The 15394-nt window shown below is 43.7% G+C and overlaps 1 protein-coding gene across 1 annotated transcript; it reads right to left on the bottom strand.

The window, feature by feature from the left end:
• Window positions 1-13618: 13618 nt before the first annotated feature.
• On the bottom strand, window positions 13619-14994 carry LOC147970955 (uncharacterized). The gene is made up of 2 exons (XM_087523743.1): window positions 13938-14994; window positions 13619-13623 (listed from the first exon to the last, which is right to left on the bottom strand). Exons 1-2 carry the CDS (start codon window positions 14992-14994, stop codon window positions 13619-13621), a joined length of 1062 nt encoding a protein of 353 aa, XP_087379869.1.
• Window positions 14995-15394: the final 400 nt, after the last annotated feature.

The raw sequence follows: 15394 nt of genomic DNA, 5'->3' as shown, positions 1-15394 counted from the left end.
TGTATAGCAGCAGGGGCTGTGGGTGTAACAATGGTATTGGTGTCCTCATCAGAAGCCATAATAGTGGATACCCACGTGAGGGGAGTAGGAGGGCTATTACTGGTTTAGCTGCGGGGTGAGCCTGGCATCGCCGGAAAATAAGAGGAGGTGCGGGTGGGCAGAGGGATGGCATGACCAGCGGTGGGAGTAGGGTGGGTTAGTGATGCCTGCACAGCAGCACAGTCGACCACGGGAGGAAGGAGCAGGTTGCCCCGCCGGCGCTGGTTTGGGCGGCTGGAGTAGGAAGATCAGACATTGAAGAAGCACGATGGCCGTTGGATGGACATCCAACAATCACTACCCTCGTGTGTTGACTAAGTTGACACAACCTTGCGTACATGTCAACCTTTTTATAGAAAAGCGTACGCATCAACCTACTAGGCCCATAAGTCAGCCTCAAATCTGAGGAAAACAACATACGTCCAATCTGCCATTATTTCTAATAATTTACAACCCATTTGCTAATTCTTAAGGATTTTTTGGAGCCCATATTCTTTTTGTTAGCATTACTGCCTATATTGTGGCCACGGTTAAAAAACTCAACAACATTTTGCATATTTTGGTGCAGTCCATACTGTTTTTAATCCCAAAATTTCGATTCGCATTCAAACTAATTTAAAAAATAAATTTATATCAATTTAAAAATCCAAATAATTTTCCCCGGATAAAATCAATGAAATTTAAAATGTCGAAATGCAAAAAAATGAAATTTAAAACTAATTGCCGGTTTGGTGTGTCAATGTACAACCTATTTCTCATTACTGATAGCCCATTTTCTTGGCAAGCCAAATGCATACCTTGTAGCCCAGCAGGGCTGACCAAAGCAAGTAGGCCTCAGTTGGATATTTTGCAAAAAAAAACTAGGCTAGCCATTTTCAGAAAGAAAAAAAACAACTGAGCTGGTCTTGTGGTAAACATAAAATAAAAGGCTGGCTAGACTAGCAAGAGTGCCCCGCACAGCCTAGTTGATACCCTGCTTCTTCTCAAAAACAAAAAGAACTAGGCGAGCTACTGGGTCCCTGGTGTCAGCCGCTCGTCGTGCAATTCTCTCATTATTGACTACGTTAACAATGGCATGGGACCCAGATATCAGGAATCGATTAAGAGGAACCATTTTTTTGGCTTGAAATAAGGAGGCACTTGCTTGCATACTGCCATGACCCTGGTGGGTCCTTACTATCATCCTCTCCACGTAAAATCATCTCCTGATTGTGTATGCATCAACCTAGTAGGCCCACAAGTTAGCCTCTAAATCTGTGGTGGACAAATACATCCCACATAAAAAATAACAGCCCATTCCATGCGTTCATATGGAAAGTTCAACATTCAGAGCAAAGTAATAGGTCTGATCCAGAGATAAAGTGCTGAACTTCCACGTTGACAACCATCATAGCCAACTTAACTATCTACTCCCAGTTATACTCTAGTGTATAAGTACTAACTTACTCTTAGCTAACTAGATGATGTCGACCGCCATTTGCGGTACATGCTAAATGCCAGCACCGATGTCCTCCTCCCCGCCTCGAACTTGCCAGAGGTGCGATAGGGCGTGTTTCTCGCACACGTTGGCCCTTTCCATGCCAGCGTGGTCCACCAAAGCTTTGGCTTCTAAGCGGGAAACCCACTTGACGAACATGAAAACCTCCTCCGATAACATAATGAACATTAATTTTGACAAAGGTGTGACTAGCTTTGCTGGCATAATTTGAATGAACTCTACACCCTCTATTCCTTAATATAAGATGTTTTCGCAGTTCAATTTAAAGTATCCAAAAGTCTAGTATTTAGAAAAACAGGTAGTAGTTTTCTTGAACACATATTTGGGAAAGCTTGCCACACCTTATATATGTCCATACGCTAATGCAACACCATTCAAATAGTACAAATATACACTAATCTAGTGGCTAGTGCAACTGCAGAGTAGTTTTTTTTATTACAGTGTACAATACAATTCACTGAACATATTTCATAAGCTAGCACTGGAAGATTTCTATAAGAACTAACTATACAAAATCTAAAGGTAACAAGTTTCAGCATTGGTATACTAGCTGTTCAACAACATTAAACCAAATACAAAAGTCTGAAGGTAACTAGCATTATTACCTAATGACAGTATAATTTTTTGCAAACCATGTACCATCAACGTAAATATCATTTCAAACTCGACGGGACCTCAAAAATTGCTATCCTAATCTCTATAATCGATCAAACAATAAAAACTTGATCCAACGAATCAAGAAAACAGCCGGAGGAGGAGGTGCCCACTCTTGACTTTTCCTCTTCTCTTCATAATTTTTTGTGCAGTTTAACTGAAATAAAATGACATCACCGCCTTGGCATTTTGGTGACAGTGTTCAATTTTTTTTACTTATCATAACATCATGAAGTGAGGTATGTAATCTATAAGCATTAATAGTGCAAAAATCTGAAGGTAGTAACAACTTTCATCATTGGTATACTGGCTGTGCAATAACATTAGAATGTTTTAGCTGAAAAATCTTTAATACATCCACAATCAATAGCTAACCCTGAAATAATTCAGTGACATTAAATGGCATTGCTTAAATTTATCGATGGCATTAGACTGAGTGCGACATTAGTTAAATGTGGCATCACTTTAGCAGTAGCATTGTTTGACTTTACAGGTGGCGTTATACTAATAGCAAAAAAGTGGCAATACGAGCATGGGGAGTCCCATTCGAACAATGACGCACCAGTACGATGTACCTCCATGGATACATAGAGTGGTGAGGGAGGGATGGTTGCCCAGAGCAACAAATATCCTGGCAGAATATGTGGATCACGTCCCATTTTTGTTCTCTTTGCCGCCTTTTTCCTATGTGAGGACAACAAACCGATCGACTTGGTCATTCTCTATTGCGCTGTCATGCCATTCTGCCCCTTTTCAACCAAGAGACAAGAGACTCGTTCCTTAGCTACTGATTTTCCCCTTTGCAACCTAGATGCGGGTTCGATACCTAGTCTCTTCGACAATAATTTCTCCCTTTGTTTCCATATTCAACCTAGACATGGATTAGTCTACATGAAGTAGGGTTTCCTTTGATAGTGCAAATTAAGGTTTTTGTTTGCGTGACTAGTAGAGGAGAGGATAGTAAATTAGGGAGATGGTGGAGTGGAAAAAGATCCACATGTGGTGACGTGGTAGATGGGGCAATAGAATAAGGCTATGGTTCGAAAAGAGGAAGCATACCTGAGGGTTAGCAGGAAGTGCCTTCGCTCATGGTCGTCATCCTCCGCAGACACTACGACGATGAGCTTGGGGACGATGTCCATCCCGTGCCGGCACTAGGTCTGAGAGGATGGCCTTGTTGTTAGTGTGTGACCTTGCACGCCAACAATGAGTGCATCCACAATGCACGTCCTTTTCTTCCCCGACGGATGGGATCCTGGTGGATCTATGACCACCGGTGAGGAGGGAGAGATAGAGGGGCTGATAGTGTGAGAAGCAAGTGGGCAGCCCTTAGCAAGCAAGCACTGAAGCTCCAGCCTATATATCTTTTTTGACACTAGTACTAGAGGTAGATTAGCGGTAGAGTTGTTTATATTTTCTCTGCATACAGTACCAATAAGTTGTGCTTCAAAACAGAATGACACGCCATTAAAAACTAAAGTGGAGAAATAACGCGGCATCTCTAGCCAACGCGGCCAGCTCACATTTTCCACGAGAAATGACAGACCATGTTTCGTTGAAATGTGGTCCCGTTCCAACATGTCAGTGAGACCACGACGAGTCCTTTTTGTATAATTTCCGAAGAAACGTCTATGTAGGCTGGGGTGCCTCTTTCTATACTGTGGCGACTGTCCGCTCCCCACTAGCCTCTTCCTGTATCGTGGCAACCGTCCACCGCCTCTTCGCCTTTCCCTCTCGATTTGGAACTTTTATCGCACACTCTTCCTCCCTCCATTTGCCTTGACTATTCCTTCTACCATTGTTAGTCTTCTTGATGGAGGGAACAGGCAGGAAACGACCCCTTTATTCTTGCCCCGATATGAAAGATGGCGTGGTGGAGGAACTCATTGATCGATGTGACGTCATCACCTCAGCTAGCATGGCAGGTTCGTTCAAGACCATTCTCGACTCAACAAATAACCTCAATACAAAGAACCCAAGGGTTTAGGAGTGCTTTGATCTCCCCAATCTTCTTCACCATGACCCTACTCACTGGCGCGGGGATGATGAAAGCCTCGGCTTGTGCAAGTTGATGCCGCTTGATAATGATACGTGATGTTAAGATGACATCGCTTACGATTAAGTCCTAGGCATGCACAAATGGAGATTGGGTTGTTTATATTGGGTACAACTGCGAGTGGGAACTTGTGAATGTGTACACTCGTCACCGGGTTCCACTTCCAAAACTCTCATACTGCCCTGAGGTTGAGCACATAGATGATCTACATGCGTTCAAATATGACCATGGTGATTGTCATCTACAGAAGATAGAAATTTGTCGAGTTCCCAATCGCTCTTGGGATTATAGGAACGCTTGTGTTGTCGCTATCTTTGACAAGCTTGTTGCCATCCTTTGATGAGGACATCAATACCACTGTTACACCCACAGCCCCTGCTGCTATACATACTGGACCAATTACTAGAGCTCGCGCACGCCAATTAAATTATTAGGTACTTTCGTTTCTTGGTAATGATTCTAATGTTTATGAGAATATGATGCTGCCTAAATTGGATACATTTGGTTTGCTTACAAATGAAGGGCCTGGCATGGATAAGAGGGATGAACACTGGAGCAACACCAAGCATGGAGATGATGGCATGTGCAAGGGGATCGAGAACGTTGTTACAAGTGATGATTCCAGGACTTTGAAGCCACCATAAGGAGCGCATGAAGCCTGCATTTCCGAAGCTAGGTGGTCATGGCATGGAATATAAGATAAATGATGCAAAGGAAGCATATCAATATCATCACAAGAAAAACAAATGCCGATAACTATGGGCTTGTCAACTATGCAATATGTGCAAATTGGGTTCATTTTAATAGCATATGCATAGTCGCTATGAAGAGATTGCAAATATGACATATGATTGATCTCATGCATAGCATATGACAAGTCAAGCGGATTGGCAAACATGATGTGACCGAGAGAATTAGCACAAGAAATCCTATGTAACATGGCATCACAACTAATAGACTCCACATGGCAATCATCATACTCATCATAAATGGGTAAATCATCACATGGGGAAGTCGCACTAGCATGAAGCATGGTAATAGGTTGATCAACATCATGCAAGCAATCAATGTCAAGAATGTCCACTAGTGGGACTAGAGCATCACCTTCACCTATGTTACCTTTGTCATTCCACTCATGTGGTGTAGGTGAGGTGGGAAAGACCAAATGGTGGTCAATATCATCATCTTGATTGAACCATGTGGGGGTGCATCATATTCCACCATGGCCATCGTCTTGTCCAAAGGTAGGACGTAGTTGTCGCGAATCGGCGCGTCATCAAATATGGGACCTAGCACCAAATGAGAAGACACAATAGAGGTAGAGGTCAAGTCATTAGTGTTGAAAGTGGCCTCACATGACCTATCAACTATTTCAATCTCTCTATGTGGTGGTTCACTAACTCCCTCAAAATAGGTGGACTCAATCTCACGTATGGTGGAGTCACTCATCTCACTCAAGTGGTGGGGGTTGTGGCTCTCCTCAGATGGGAATTGATGCAACACATCATATATGGGGCTAGTGGTGAAGTCACTCTCACTCTCAATATGGTGGCAAAAGTCACTCAAGTCATCAAACGTTGCCGTGGTCGAAGGGAAAATCCCATGCTCAACCATCTCATCACCGTCGCCATGGATGAAGGCCGAAGATGGCACATCATCACTCCCGCCTCCTAAGATGGAAGCATCATCCTTGCTCGCCACCTTGTCGCTCGCCTCCAAAGCTTGGTCCTTGAGGGTTCCATAGTCGTACTCGTCGCTGCACCGTCTTGAAAAAGAGTCATGGAGGACTCGGCATCATCAATGCCACAAAGAGGGATGGCGGTGAAGTCGAACTTAGGAGCATCATCTTGGAGCTCGTCGGGCTTGGACATCGTGGTGGTACTAGCCTCATGCTCGTTCTCATGGAGTTTGGTCGTCGCGAAGTGAGCTTGGGGTGGAGAAGATTTGGCCTTCATGAGTTCTTGTGCCGCCTTGAGAGCACCAATGTAGTTGTCATCGAGGGACTTGTAGTTCTCGAGGAAGATCGTCTTGGAGATGTCGTTGTGCAATCCCATCATGAAGTGGAACTTCATCGAAATGGGGCCGTCCACACCGGCTCGTGGCAAGGCAATCTTCATCTCCTTGAAGTACTCGTCGATGGACTTGGATCCTTGGATGGTGTTCTCCAGGCACGAACTCTCACCGCAAAGCTATCTTCGTCTTTCGCCAACTCATGTCGTAGGTCTCCGAAGGTGCGTGAAGCCACCATGTGGACGCGTAGTCGTGGAAGTTCCTTGTGGTTCACTTCACTTGATCCTCGGGTTCTTGAGTCCCATAGAAAGGAATCGTGTGGTCGATGTCGAGGTCATAGTAGCTCGTGGAAGTCACGGACTTGAGCTTGCGGAGTTTCTCTTGAGGTTCTTGTGGGCGAAGTTGTCGTATATCCCAAGGCAAAGATGCCTTGAAGTCGCTTGGCGAAGATGCCAAGGGAGATGGGGAAGTCGTTGAGCGGTTGTTGGTGTTGAGCTCTGACCTTCATGTTCGTGGTAGTGATGGTGTCGATGCCGATGTGACCTTGCCGGAGATGGTAGATCGGAGGCATGTGCTCTTGAGCATCTTCTCGAAGATGAGGAAGACCGCTTGTAGGACTTGATGAGGTCTTTGATCTCCTCCATTTGAGCTTGCATCTTGGCGTCGTTGGAGTTGTTTGTGGCATCGAACTCGTCGTTGTTGTTGTAGACCGAAGATGAAATGCCTTGCCTATCCATCACAAAACTCGAGCCAATATGACTGGAGAAAGGAGAAGAACTATACCAAATGTACCTTGACTGATGTTGAAGATGGCTCAATGATCACTCAATGATGTAACAAGGAAATAGCACAATTGGTACCAATTCCTGTCGGTTTCTCACACCTACACAAGTAAAAGCTTATGGTGGAGCTTGGTTAGGATGGTGGCACAAAATTTGATGCAATTGTAAGTGAGCTTCAATAATGTTGGAAAAGATTCGCAATATTGCAATGCAACAAGTAGACCAAGCAATAAGGTACACGGAAACACACACGCAAAAAGATAAGTGGGATCGTGCAACCAAGGATGAGCCAAAATGTGGAATCCACAAAAATGCTCTTGTTGCACAACACTAGAGAGACAGTAGCACGATTGCACAATAGGCGGATACAAGGACTTGTGCACGACCTACTAAGCAAAAATGCAACGACTTCTATCCCAAGTATGCTCTATGCAAGGTGTTTCGATGATATGATCCAAGATGATCTAGTATGACAATCTTAATGTTGTATGATGCTATGGTTCTTGCTTAAAAGCTCTTTGCGTATCTTTCCTTTTGCTTAAAATCTTGTTTGGCTCTTCGTTGTTGGAGCTCTTTTCTCATGCTCGTGTTGTGCAACCAAGGATGATCACAAAATGTGGAATCCACGGAAAACGCTCGTGTTGCACAACTCAAGAGAGACGCTAGCACGATTGCTCAATAGACGGATACGACACTTGTGCACAACCTATGATATGCAAAATGTATGAACTTTCTATCCCAAATATGCTATGTATGTATGGTTCCCGGTGTTTCGCACATGATGATCCAAGATGATAAATATGGTAGTATGATATGATGCTATGGCACTTGCTTACAAGCTCTTTGTTCACTCTCTTTTGCTTAAAAGCTTTATTCTCTTTTTTTGTATGGCCACTTTTGCACAATGCGCAAACCAAGATAGCAATTGTATATATGCGGGAACAAACTTGAGGCACACGAGATGATATGATACCAATATGGTATGGTATGTATGTAATGGGAGGTGCAGATCAACGATCACTAATGTGCACAAGACTCGATGGGAAAGTGACGCAAAAATAGGCTAGGGGTTATCAATGCAATGGCAAGGGAATATACAATGGAGGGATACCACGATACCGAGATGATATGGAGGTTACCATCCGTGGCGATGATGAGTGGCGGTGATCTTGATGGAGATACCAATATGATGGAGAATCGTCCCTAAGTAGTCGAAACACCTTAGGAAACGGAAAAACCGTGAACTCAAAATCTCAAATGTCAAATGGTGGTAGCGGGAATGCGGTAGTGGTGGTGGAAGCTCAATGGGATTGCGGAAAGCAATGATGGGTTTTGCGAGTAGGCAATGCGGAAATGGAGGGTAAGGTGGTAGACTATACATGGTGTGGGAGTTGGAAGCACGGTCCCTAAGTAGCCGAAACACCTTGGGAGACACAACTCACAACACAAACAAAATTGGGTTAGGTCGGGGTGGTGGGAGTGTGAGGTGGGCAAAACTATGCATGGTGTGGGAGTTGGAAGCACTGTCCCTAAGTAGCCTAGACACCTTAGGAGACTCAAATCACTCCTCAAGCAACCAGTAATGCGATGGGGAACAAAATTGGTTAGGTTGCGGAAGTCGGTGGTGGTGTAGCGGAGGATGTGGTGGAAGCCCTAGGCAAAACATGCCAAAATTCTAAAAAGCATTATGGGGTCAAATGGTTTTTTTGGTATTTTTGTGAGAAGGGGGATGTCAAGAGCTTCAAAACGAGCTAAAGAACGCGAAAATCGGACTCCGGATGAATTAGTTATTGACAAAACAAAAATCAGCCGAAATGGGAAACTAAAGGTATTGGACGTCCGAAGATGGTCGGATGTCCGGGGGCCGGACGTTCGGGCGGGCTCGGAAATCCATAAATTTGGCTCAGGTTAGGGGTTCCGATCGTCCGGTCGTTCCCGTGGCTTTGGACGTCCGTAAAAGGTCGGTCGTCCGGTGGGTCGGGGTCAACGCGAGATGCGAGATCCGGGGCGCGATTTTGGGCGGAAAATGGAGATTTTGGGGTCAAAATTGATGAGATTTCACGGATGGAAGATGGGAAATTTGGGGAGATGCTAGATCCACTTGAAACCAAGAAAATCCATGGATCAAATTCAACCAAACTTCGTCAAACCAACAAGTCACAAAAAAACTGAGGCTATTTTTGGTGGGGATTTTCGAAATTGGGGAAGAACACAACAAAATTAGGCTAGAAAACAACGAGGGGAGGCTCTGAAATCGTGATCAACGTGGGTCATAATACCAAGATGATGTAGGGTGGAACCCTAGATGGTCGATCTTTCACGAAAGGAGCGGATCCCGCGTAGAACACGAAGAACACGAGGGGAATCACGAGGGGAAACATGAGAGAATCACTCAAACCAACAAGAACAATCACACATGTGCTAGATCCTCGAAACACAAAGAGATACACGATTGATGTAGGGTAGAACCCTAATTGGTTGATCTTTCACGAAAGGAGCGGATCCCGTGAAGAACACGAGTGATAGAGGCGAAGTTGTCCCGATGTTTCGATGAGATAGATATCGTTTTCTGTGGGAGTCGACTTTGACGATCCGACTACAAACGTGCGAAGATGTCGCGCCTAAGCAATCGCTAAACCAACTTCTGAGGGTTATTGACCACGCCGGAGCACGATCAACCTGACCACGAGGGTCTATTTCCTGCGAGCAAACGAAGAACAAGCACGAAACTGAGATTGCAATCTGGATATTGTGAATAAAAGAGGAAAACTTTATTAATGAAGGTGGGGTTCTGTGACGTCTTGGTCTGGTCATTGGACACAAACGAAGTACGCGAAGTTGCAGCTATGGCAAACTTTTAATGTAAACAAAACCCAGAGTCTAAACGATGCACTAAGGGCTATATATATGGAGGAGAGAGGGGGAATTTTGTGGCCCTTGGAGGAGGGGTCCGAAACCAACCCTAACTCTTGTTTCCCCACACATATGGACTCTAAAAACAACCTATAATAAATTATTTCAAAATTACATGGGCCTGGCTCAAAAATAAGGTGACGCAACACCTAGAATAGCCTCTAGACAAAATTTATGAAGTGGCATCTTGTATATTTCATCCAAGGCTTCATGCACTCATTATGGCGGCTTCAAAGTCCTGGAATCATCACTTGTAACTCCGTTTTTATTCCCCTTGTGCATGCCATCATCTCCATGCTTGAACTTGCTCCAAGGTTCATCTTTCTTGTCCAAGCTAGGCCCTACATTTGTAAGCAAAACAAATGTATCCAATTTAGGCAGCATCATATTCTCATGAACATTAGAATCCTTACCAAGAAAGGAAAGTACCTGATAATTCAATTGGCATGCGCGAGCTCTAGTAATTGGTCTAGTATGTATAGCAGCAGGGGCTGTGGGTGTAGCAATGGTATTGATGTCCTCATCATCCTCCCCTTCTTGCAATGAAGTCGTCCTCGACGAAAGCTCATCTTCCTCACCCAAATAAGGCTTCAAATCTGCAATGTTAAAAGTGGGACTAACCCCAAAATCTGCAGGCAGCTCAAGTTTATATGCATTATCATTTATTTTCTCTAACACCTTAAAAGGACCATCATCACGTGGCATTAGCTTTGATTTGCGCAAATTAGGAAATCTGTCCTTACGCAAATGTGACCAAACAAGATCTCCAGGTTCAAACACAACATGTTTTCTACCCTTATCTCCAGCAAGTTTATATTTAGCATTCATACGCTCAATGTTTTCCTTAGTTAACTCATGCATTTTTAAAATCAATTCAGCATGTTCTTTAGCATCAAAATTAACCTTCTCCAAAGATGGAAGAGGCAACAAATCAATAGGTGCATGAGGTAGGAAACCATATACAATTTCAAAAGGGCACATCTTAATAGTAGAATGCAATGAACGATTATAAGCAAATTCAATATGAGGCAAGCATTCTTCCCATATTTTCTTATTAATCTTCAAAACAGCCCTAAGCATAGTAGACAATGTCCTATTGACAACTTCAGTTTGTCCATCAGTTTGGGGGTGACAAGTAGTACTAAAAAGCAGTTTAGTCCCCAACTTAGCCGATAAACATCTCCAAAAGTGGCTAAGAAATTTAGTATCACAATCTGAAACAATAGTATTTGGCACACCATGCAAGCGAATAATTTCACGAAAGAACAAATCAGCAACATTAACAGCATCATCGCTTTTATGACATGGTATAAAGTGTGCCATTTTTGAGAACCTATCCATGACAACAAATGTGCTATCCCTCCCCTTCTTTGTTCGAGGTAAACCTAAAAGAAAGTCCATAGATATATCCTCCCAAGGAACACTAGGTACAGGCAAAGGCATATATAAACCATAAGAATTGAGTCGTGACTTAGCTTTTTGACATGTAGTGCAGCGAGCAACAAAACGCTCAACATCCCGTCTCATCTTTGGCCAAAAGAAATGTGTAGCAAGTATGTCCTCCGTCTTCTTCACGCCAAAGTGTCCCATTAATCCTCCTCCTTGCGCCTCCTGCAACAACAAAAGACGAACGGAGCTAGCTGGAATGCATAGCTTATTAGCAGAAAACACAAATTCATCGTTAAGAACGAACTTGTTCCAAGTTCTCCCTTCCTTACAATTCTGCAATACATCTTTAAATTCAGCATCATGCACATATTGATCTTTGATGGTCTCCAAACCAAATATTTTAAAGTCAAGTTGTGAAAGCATAGTATAATGACGAGACAATGCATCAGCAATAACATTTTCTTTACCCTTCTTGTGTTTAATAACATAAGGGAAAGTCTCAATGAATTCAACCCATTTAGCATGTCTACGGTTCAGTTTTGCTTAACATTTAATGTGTATCAAAGATTCATGATTAGAATTTATAACAAATTCCTTGGGCCATAAATAATGTTGCCATGTTTCTAAGGTCCGAACAAGAGCATATAATTCTTTATCATAAGTAGAATAGTTCAGACTAGGCCCACTCAATTTTTTAGAAAAGTATGCAACAGGTTTGCCATCTTGTAATAACACACCTCCTAATCCAATTCCACTAGCATCACATTCAAGCTCAAAAGTCATATTAAAATCAGGAAGTTGGAGTAAAGGAGCATGTGTCAACTTATCTTTCAATACCGTGAAGGCTTCTTCCTGTGCGGTACCCCAAACAAAAGGCACATCCTTCTTTGTAAGCTCGTTGAGAGATGCACCAATGGTGCTGAAATATCTCACAAAATGCCTATAGAAACCAGCAAGGCCAAGGTAACTCCTCACTTGTGTGACCGTTTTGGGCTGCGGCCAACTCTCACTAGCTTCAATCTTGGCTTTATCAACTTCAATTCCCTGTGGAGTAACAACATAGCCAAGAAAAGATACTCGGTCGGTGCAAAAGGTGCACTTTCCAAGGTTACCAAACAAACATGCATCACGTAGAGCAATAAAAACATTACGTAAGTGTTCCAAATGTTCCTCCAAAGATTTTCTATAAATCAATATTTCATCAAAGTAAACTACCACAAATCGTTCAATGAAAGCACGTAAAACTTCATTCATTAATCTCATGAAAGTACTAGGTGCATTATGATGCGGAGCATCCCAAGGCCATCCCCATGGACCCAACTACATCTCCTACGACACCTCTTGGACCCATGACACGAGCACGTGCAAGAGCTCTTGAAACCGAGGTGACATCTCTCCTCTCACATTTCCACTTTGATGCACATGAGACATGGCTACTACCTCATACGAATACTTCGTGCATGCTCAGGTACCATGGAGAAGCTAAGGAGAAAGGAGAAGAGGAAGATGAAGATGGACGTGAAGACGGAGACGAAGAAGAAGGGCTATTCAAAGTCTTCAGGCTCCGGACGACCAACGAGCCCCGGACGTCCGACAACCTCCAGGCTCCGGACGTCCGGCCTCCTCCGGACGATAGGCACTTCCACATCCGAGCCAAAACAGACGGACATCCGACGCCCTACGGACGACCGGTGCCCGGACGTCCGACCCCGACCGGACGACCGACCGAAGACAACCCGAGCCGAATTTACGGACATCCGATAGGCACCAGACGTCCGGACCCTCGCGAGCCTCCGGACGACCGGTGTCCTCTGGACGTCCAACGCCCGTGCACTGATTCATGTTGGGCCACAAACTATGTACCCCTTCGCCCCCTCTTTTCCACTAAGACTATATATACTCCACCTCGTCCAACTTTCTAGGGTTAGCGTTGGTTTAACTCATTTTGAGAGATAGAGCTACGCTCATCCACATCGGATCTAATCCTCGTGAGAGACCGCGGCCTCTTCGGAGAAGATCCCTTTGGATTCAAGACCTCCTTGCGGAGAAGAACATCAAGACCTCCTCAAGGAGAAGACCATTACCCTTGTATCGTCCTTAGTTGACCGTGTACCGTGTGAACTCTTACGTATCCGAGGTCTAGCACATGTGTGACTTTCTTGTGTTGGTTTAGTGATTCTCTTGTGTTTCCCTTGTGTTTTCCCTCTCTTTCCCCTCGTGTTCTTCGTGTTCAATGCGGGATCCGCTCCTTTCGTGAAAGATCGGCCGATTAGGGTTCTACCCTACATCACATTAGTTAACACAAAAGGCATGACTAACCACTCATATAAGCCAAACTTAGTTTTAAATATTGTTTTCCATTCATCTCCCAATTTCATACGAATTTGATGGTATCCACTACGAAAATCAACTTTGGAGAATATTGTAGAGCCACTCAATTCATCAAGCATATCATCTAGCCTAGGAATAGGATGACGATAACGAATAGTAATATTATTAATGCCTCTACAATCAAGGCACATACGCGACCTACCATCCTTTTTCGGCACTAAAATGATAGGAACAACACAAGGACTAAGGGATTCACGTATATAACCTTTGTCGAATAGTTCTTGTACTTGACGCATAATCTCCTTCGTCTCCTCTGGATTGGTACGGTATGGTGCACGGTTGGGTAATGATGCACCGGGAATTAAGTCAATTTGATGCTCAATCCCTCGAATAGGTGGTAATCCCGGTGGCATGTCTTGTGGAAAGACGTTAGCAAACTCCTGCAAAATGTTAGTGATAGCAGGAGGCAAAGAGGAAGGCACGTCCTCGAATGAAAATAATGCCTCTTTGCACACAAAAGCATAGCAAACAGATTTGCTAAAATCTAGATCATCAATATCAGATTTGGTGGCAAGTAAACATGCACTTTTCAATTTAATTTTAGAAGCAACACTAGAGGGTTTATTATTAGGGTTCATTTCTTGCTCAAATTCTTTTGCCACAATCTGATTTTCACTCTTATTTTTCTCCTGTTTTGTTTTATTAGCTCTATTAATATCATCTTTCAAAATGGAATCAGGAGTCATAGGAAGCAAAGTAATATTTTTATCCTTATGAACAAGAGTATACTGATTGTTTCTACCATGGTGTACGGAATTTTTATCAAATTGCCATGGTCTACCAAGTAATAAGGAACATGCTTGCATAGGTACCACATCACAATCAACGTAATCTGCATATGTAGAGATATTAAAATGCACACAAATAGTACGTGTTACCTTAACCTTGCCGCTGTTGTTGAACCATTGGATGTAGTAAGGATGTGGATGTGGTCTTGTGGTGAGAGATAGCTTCTCCACCATCTCCATGCTAGCCAAGTTATTGCAACTCCCTCCATCTATGATGACACGAACAACACGTTCCTTCACCACTCCCTTTGTATGGAACAAATTATGCTTCTGATTTTGCTCAGCTTGTGTAACCTGTACACTCAAAACACGTTGAGCAACTAAGCATTCATACCTGTCAGCATCTTCAACAGCCATGTATTGCGTCTCATGATCAGAATCATCTCCACCGTGTTCTTCATGTGTAATCAGAGCCAAAGTCTCCTCATCATAGTCACTAGCGGACTCATACCCAGCATCCTCAGTAACAATCATCACATGCTGCGATTTGCATTCTCTCGCAAAATGTCCTCTTCCCTTACAACAACGACAAATAATATCACTTGTGTGCCCTGTTGATGCCATGGAAGAAGAAGAGCTCTGCGCAGGCCCAGCAGGTGTTCTCTTGGCAGATAGTGGTGGTTGTGCCTGCTTTCTTGTATCACGGATGGAGGAGGCTATTGGGGAACATAGCAGAAATTTAAAATTTTCTACGCATAACCAAGATCAATCTATGGAGTAATCTAGCAACAGGGGAAGGGGAGTGCATCTACATACCCTTGTAGATCGCTAAGCGGAAGCGTTCAAGTGAACGGGGTTGATGGAGTCGTACTCGTCGTGATCCAAATCACCGATGATCCTAGTGCCGAACGGACGGCACCTCCGCGTTCAACAC

This window comes from Triticum urartu, chromosome 5A, assembly GCF_056163025.1.
Source record: "Triticum urartu cultivar PI428250 chromosome 5A, HENAU_Tu73, whole genome shotgun sequence".
Taxonomy (NCBI): domain Eukaryota; kingdom Viridiplantae; phylum Streptophyta; class Magnoliopsida; order Poales; family Poaceae; genus Triticum; species Triticum urartu.
The sequence above is the reverse complement of the archived record's forward strand: the minus strand, read 5'-3'. Positions and strand labels throughout refer to the sequence as shown.

Coding starts and splice junctions, on each gene's coding strand:
- LOC147970955 (XM_087523743.1), bottom strand. CDS start 14,994: ATGATTGTTACTGAGGATGCTGGGTATGAGTCCGCTAGTGACTATGAT.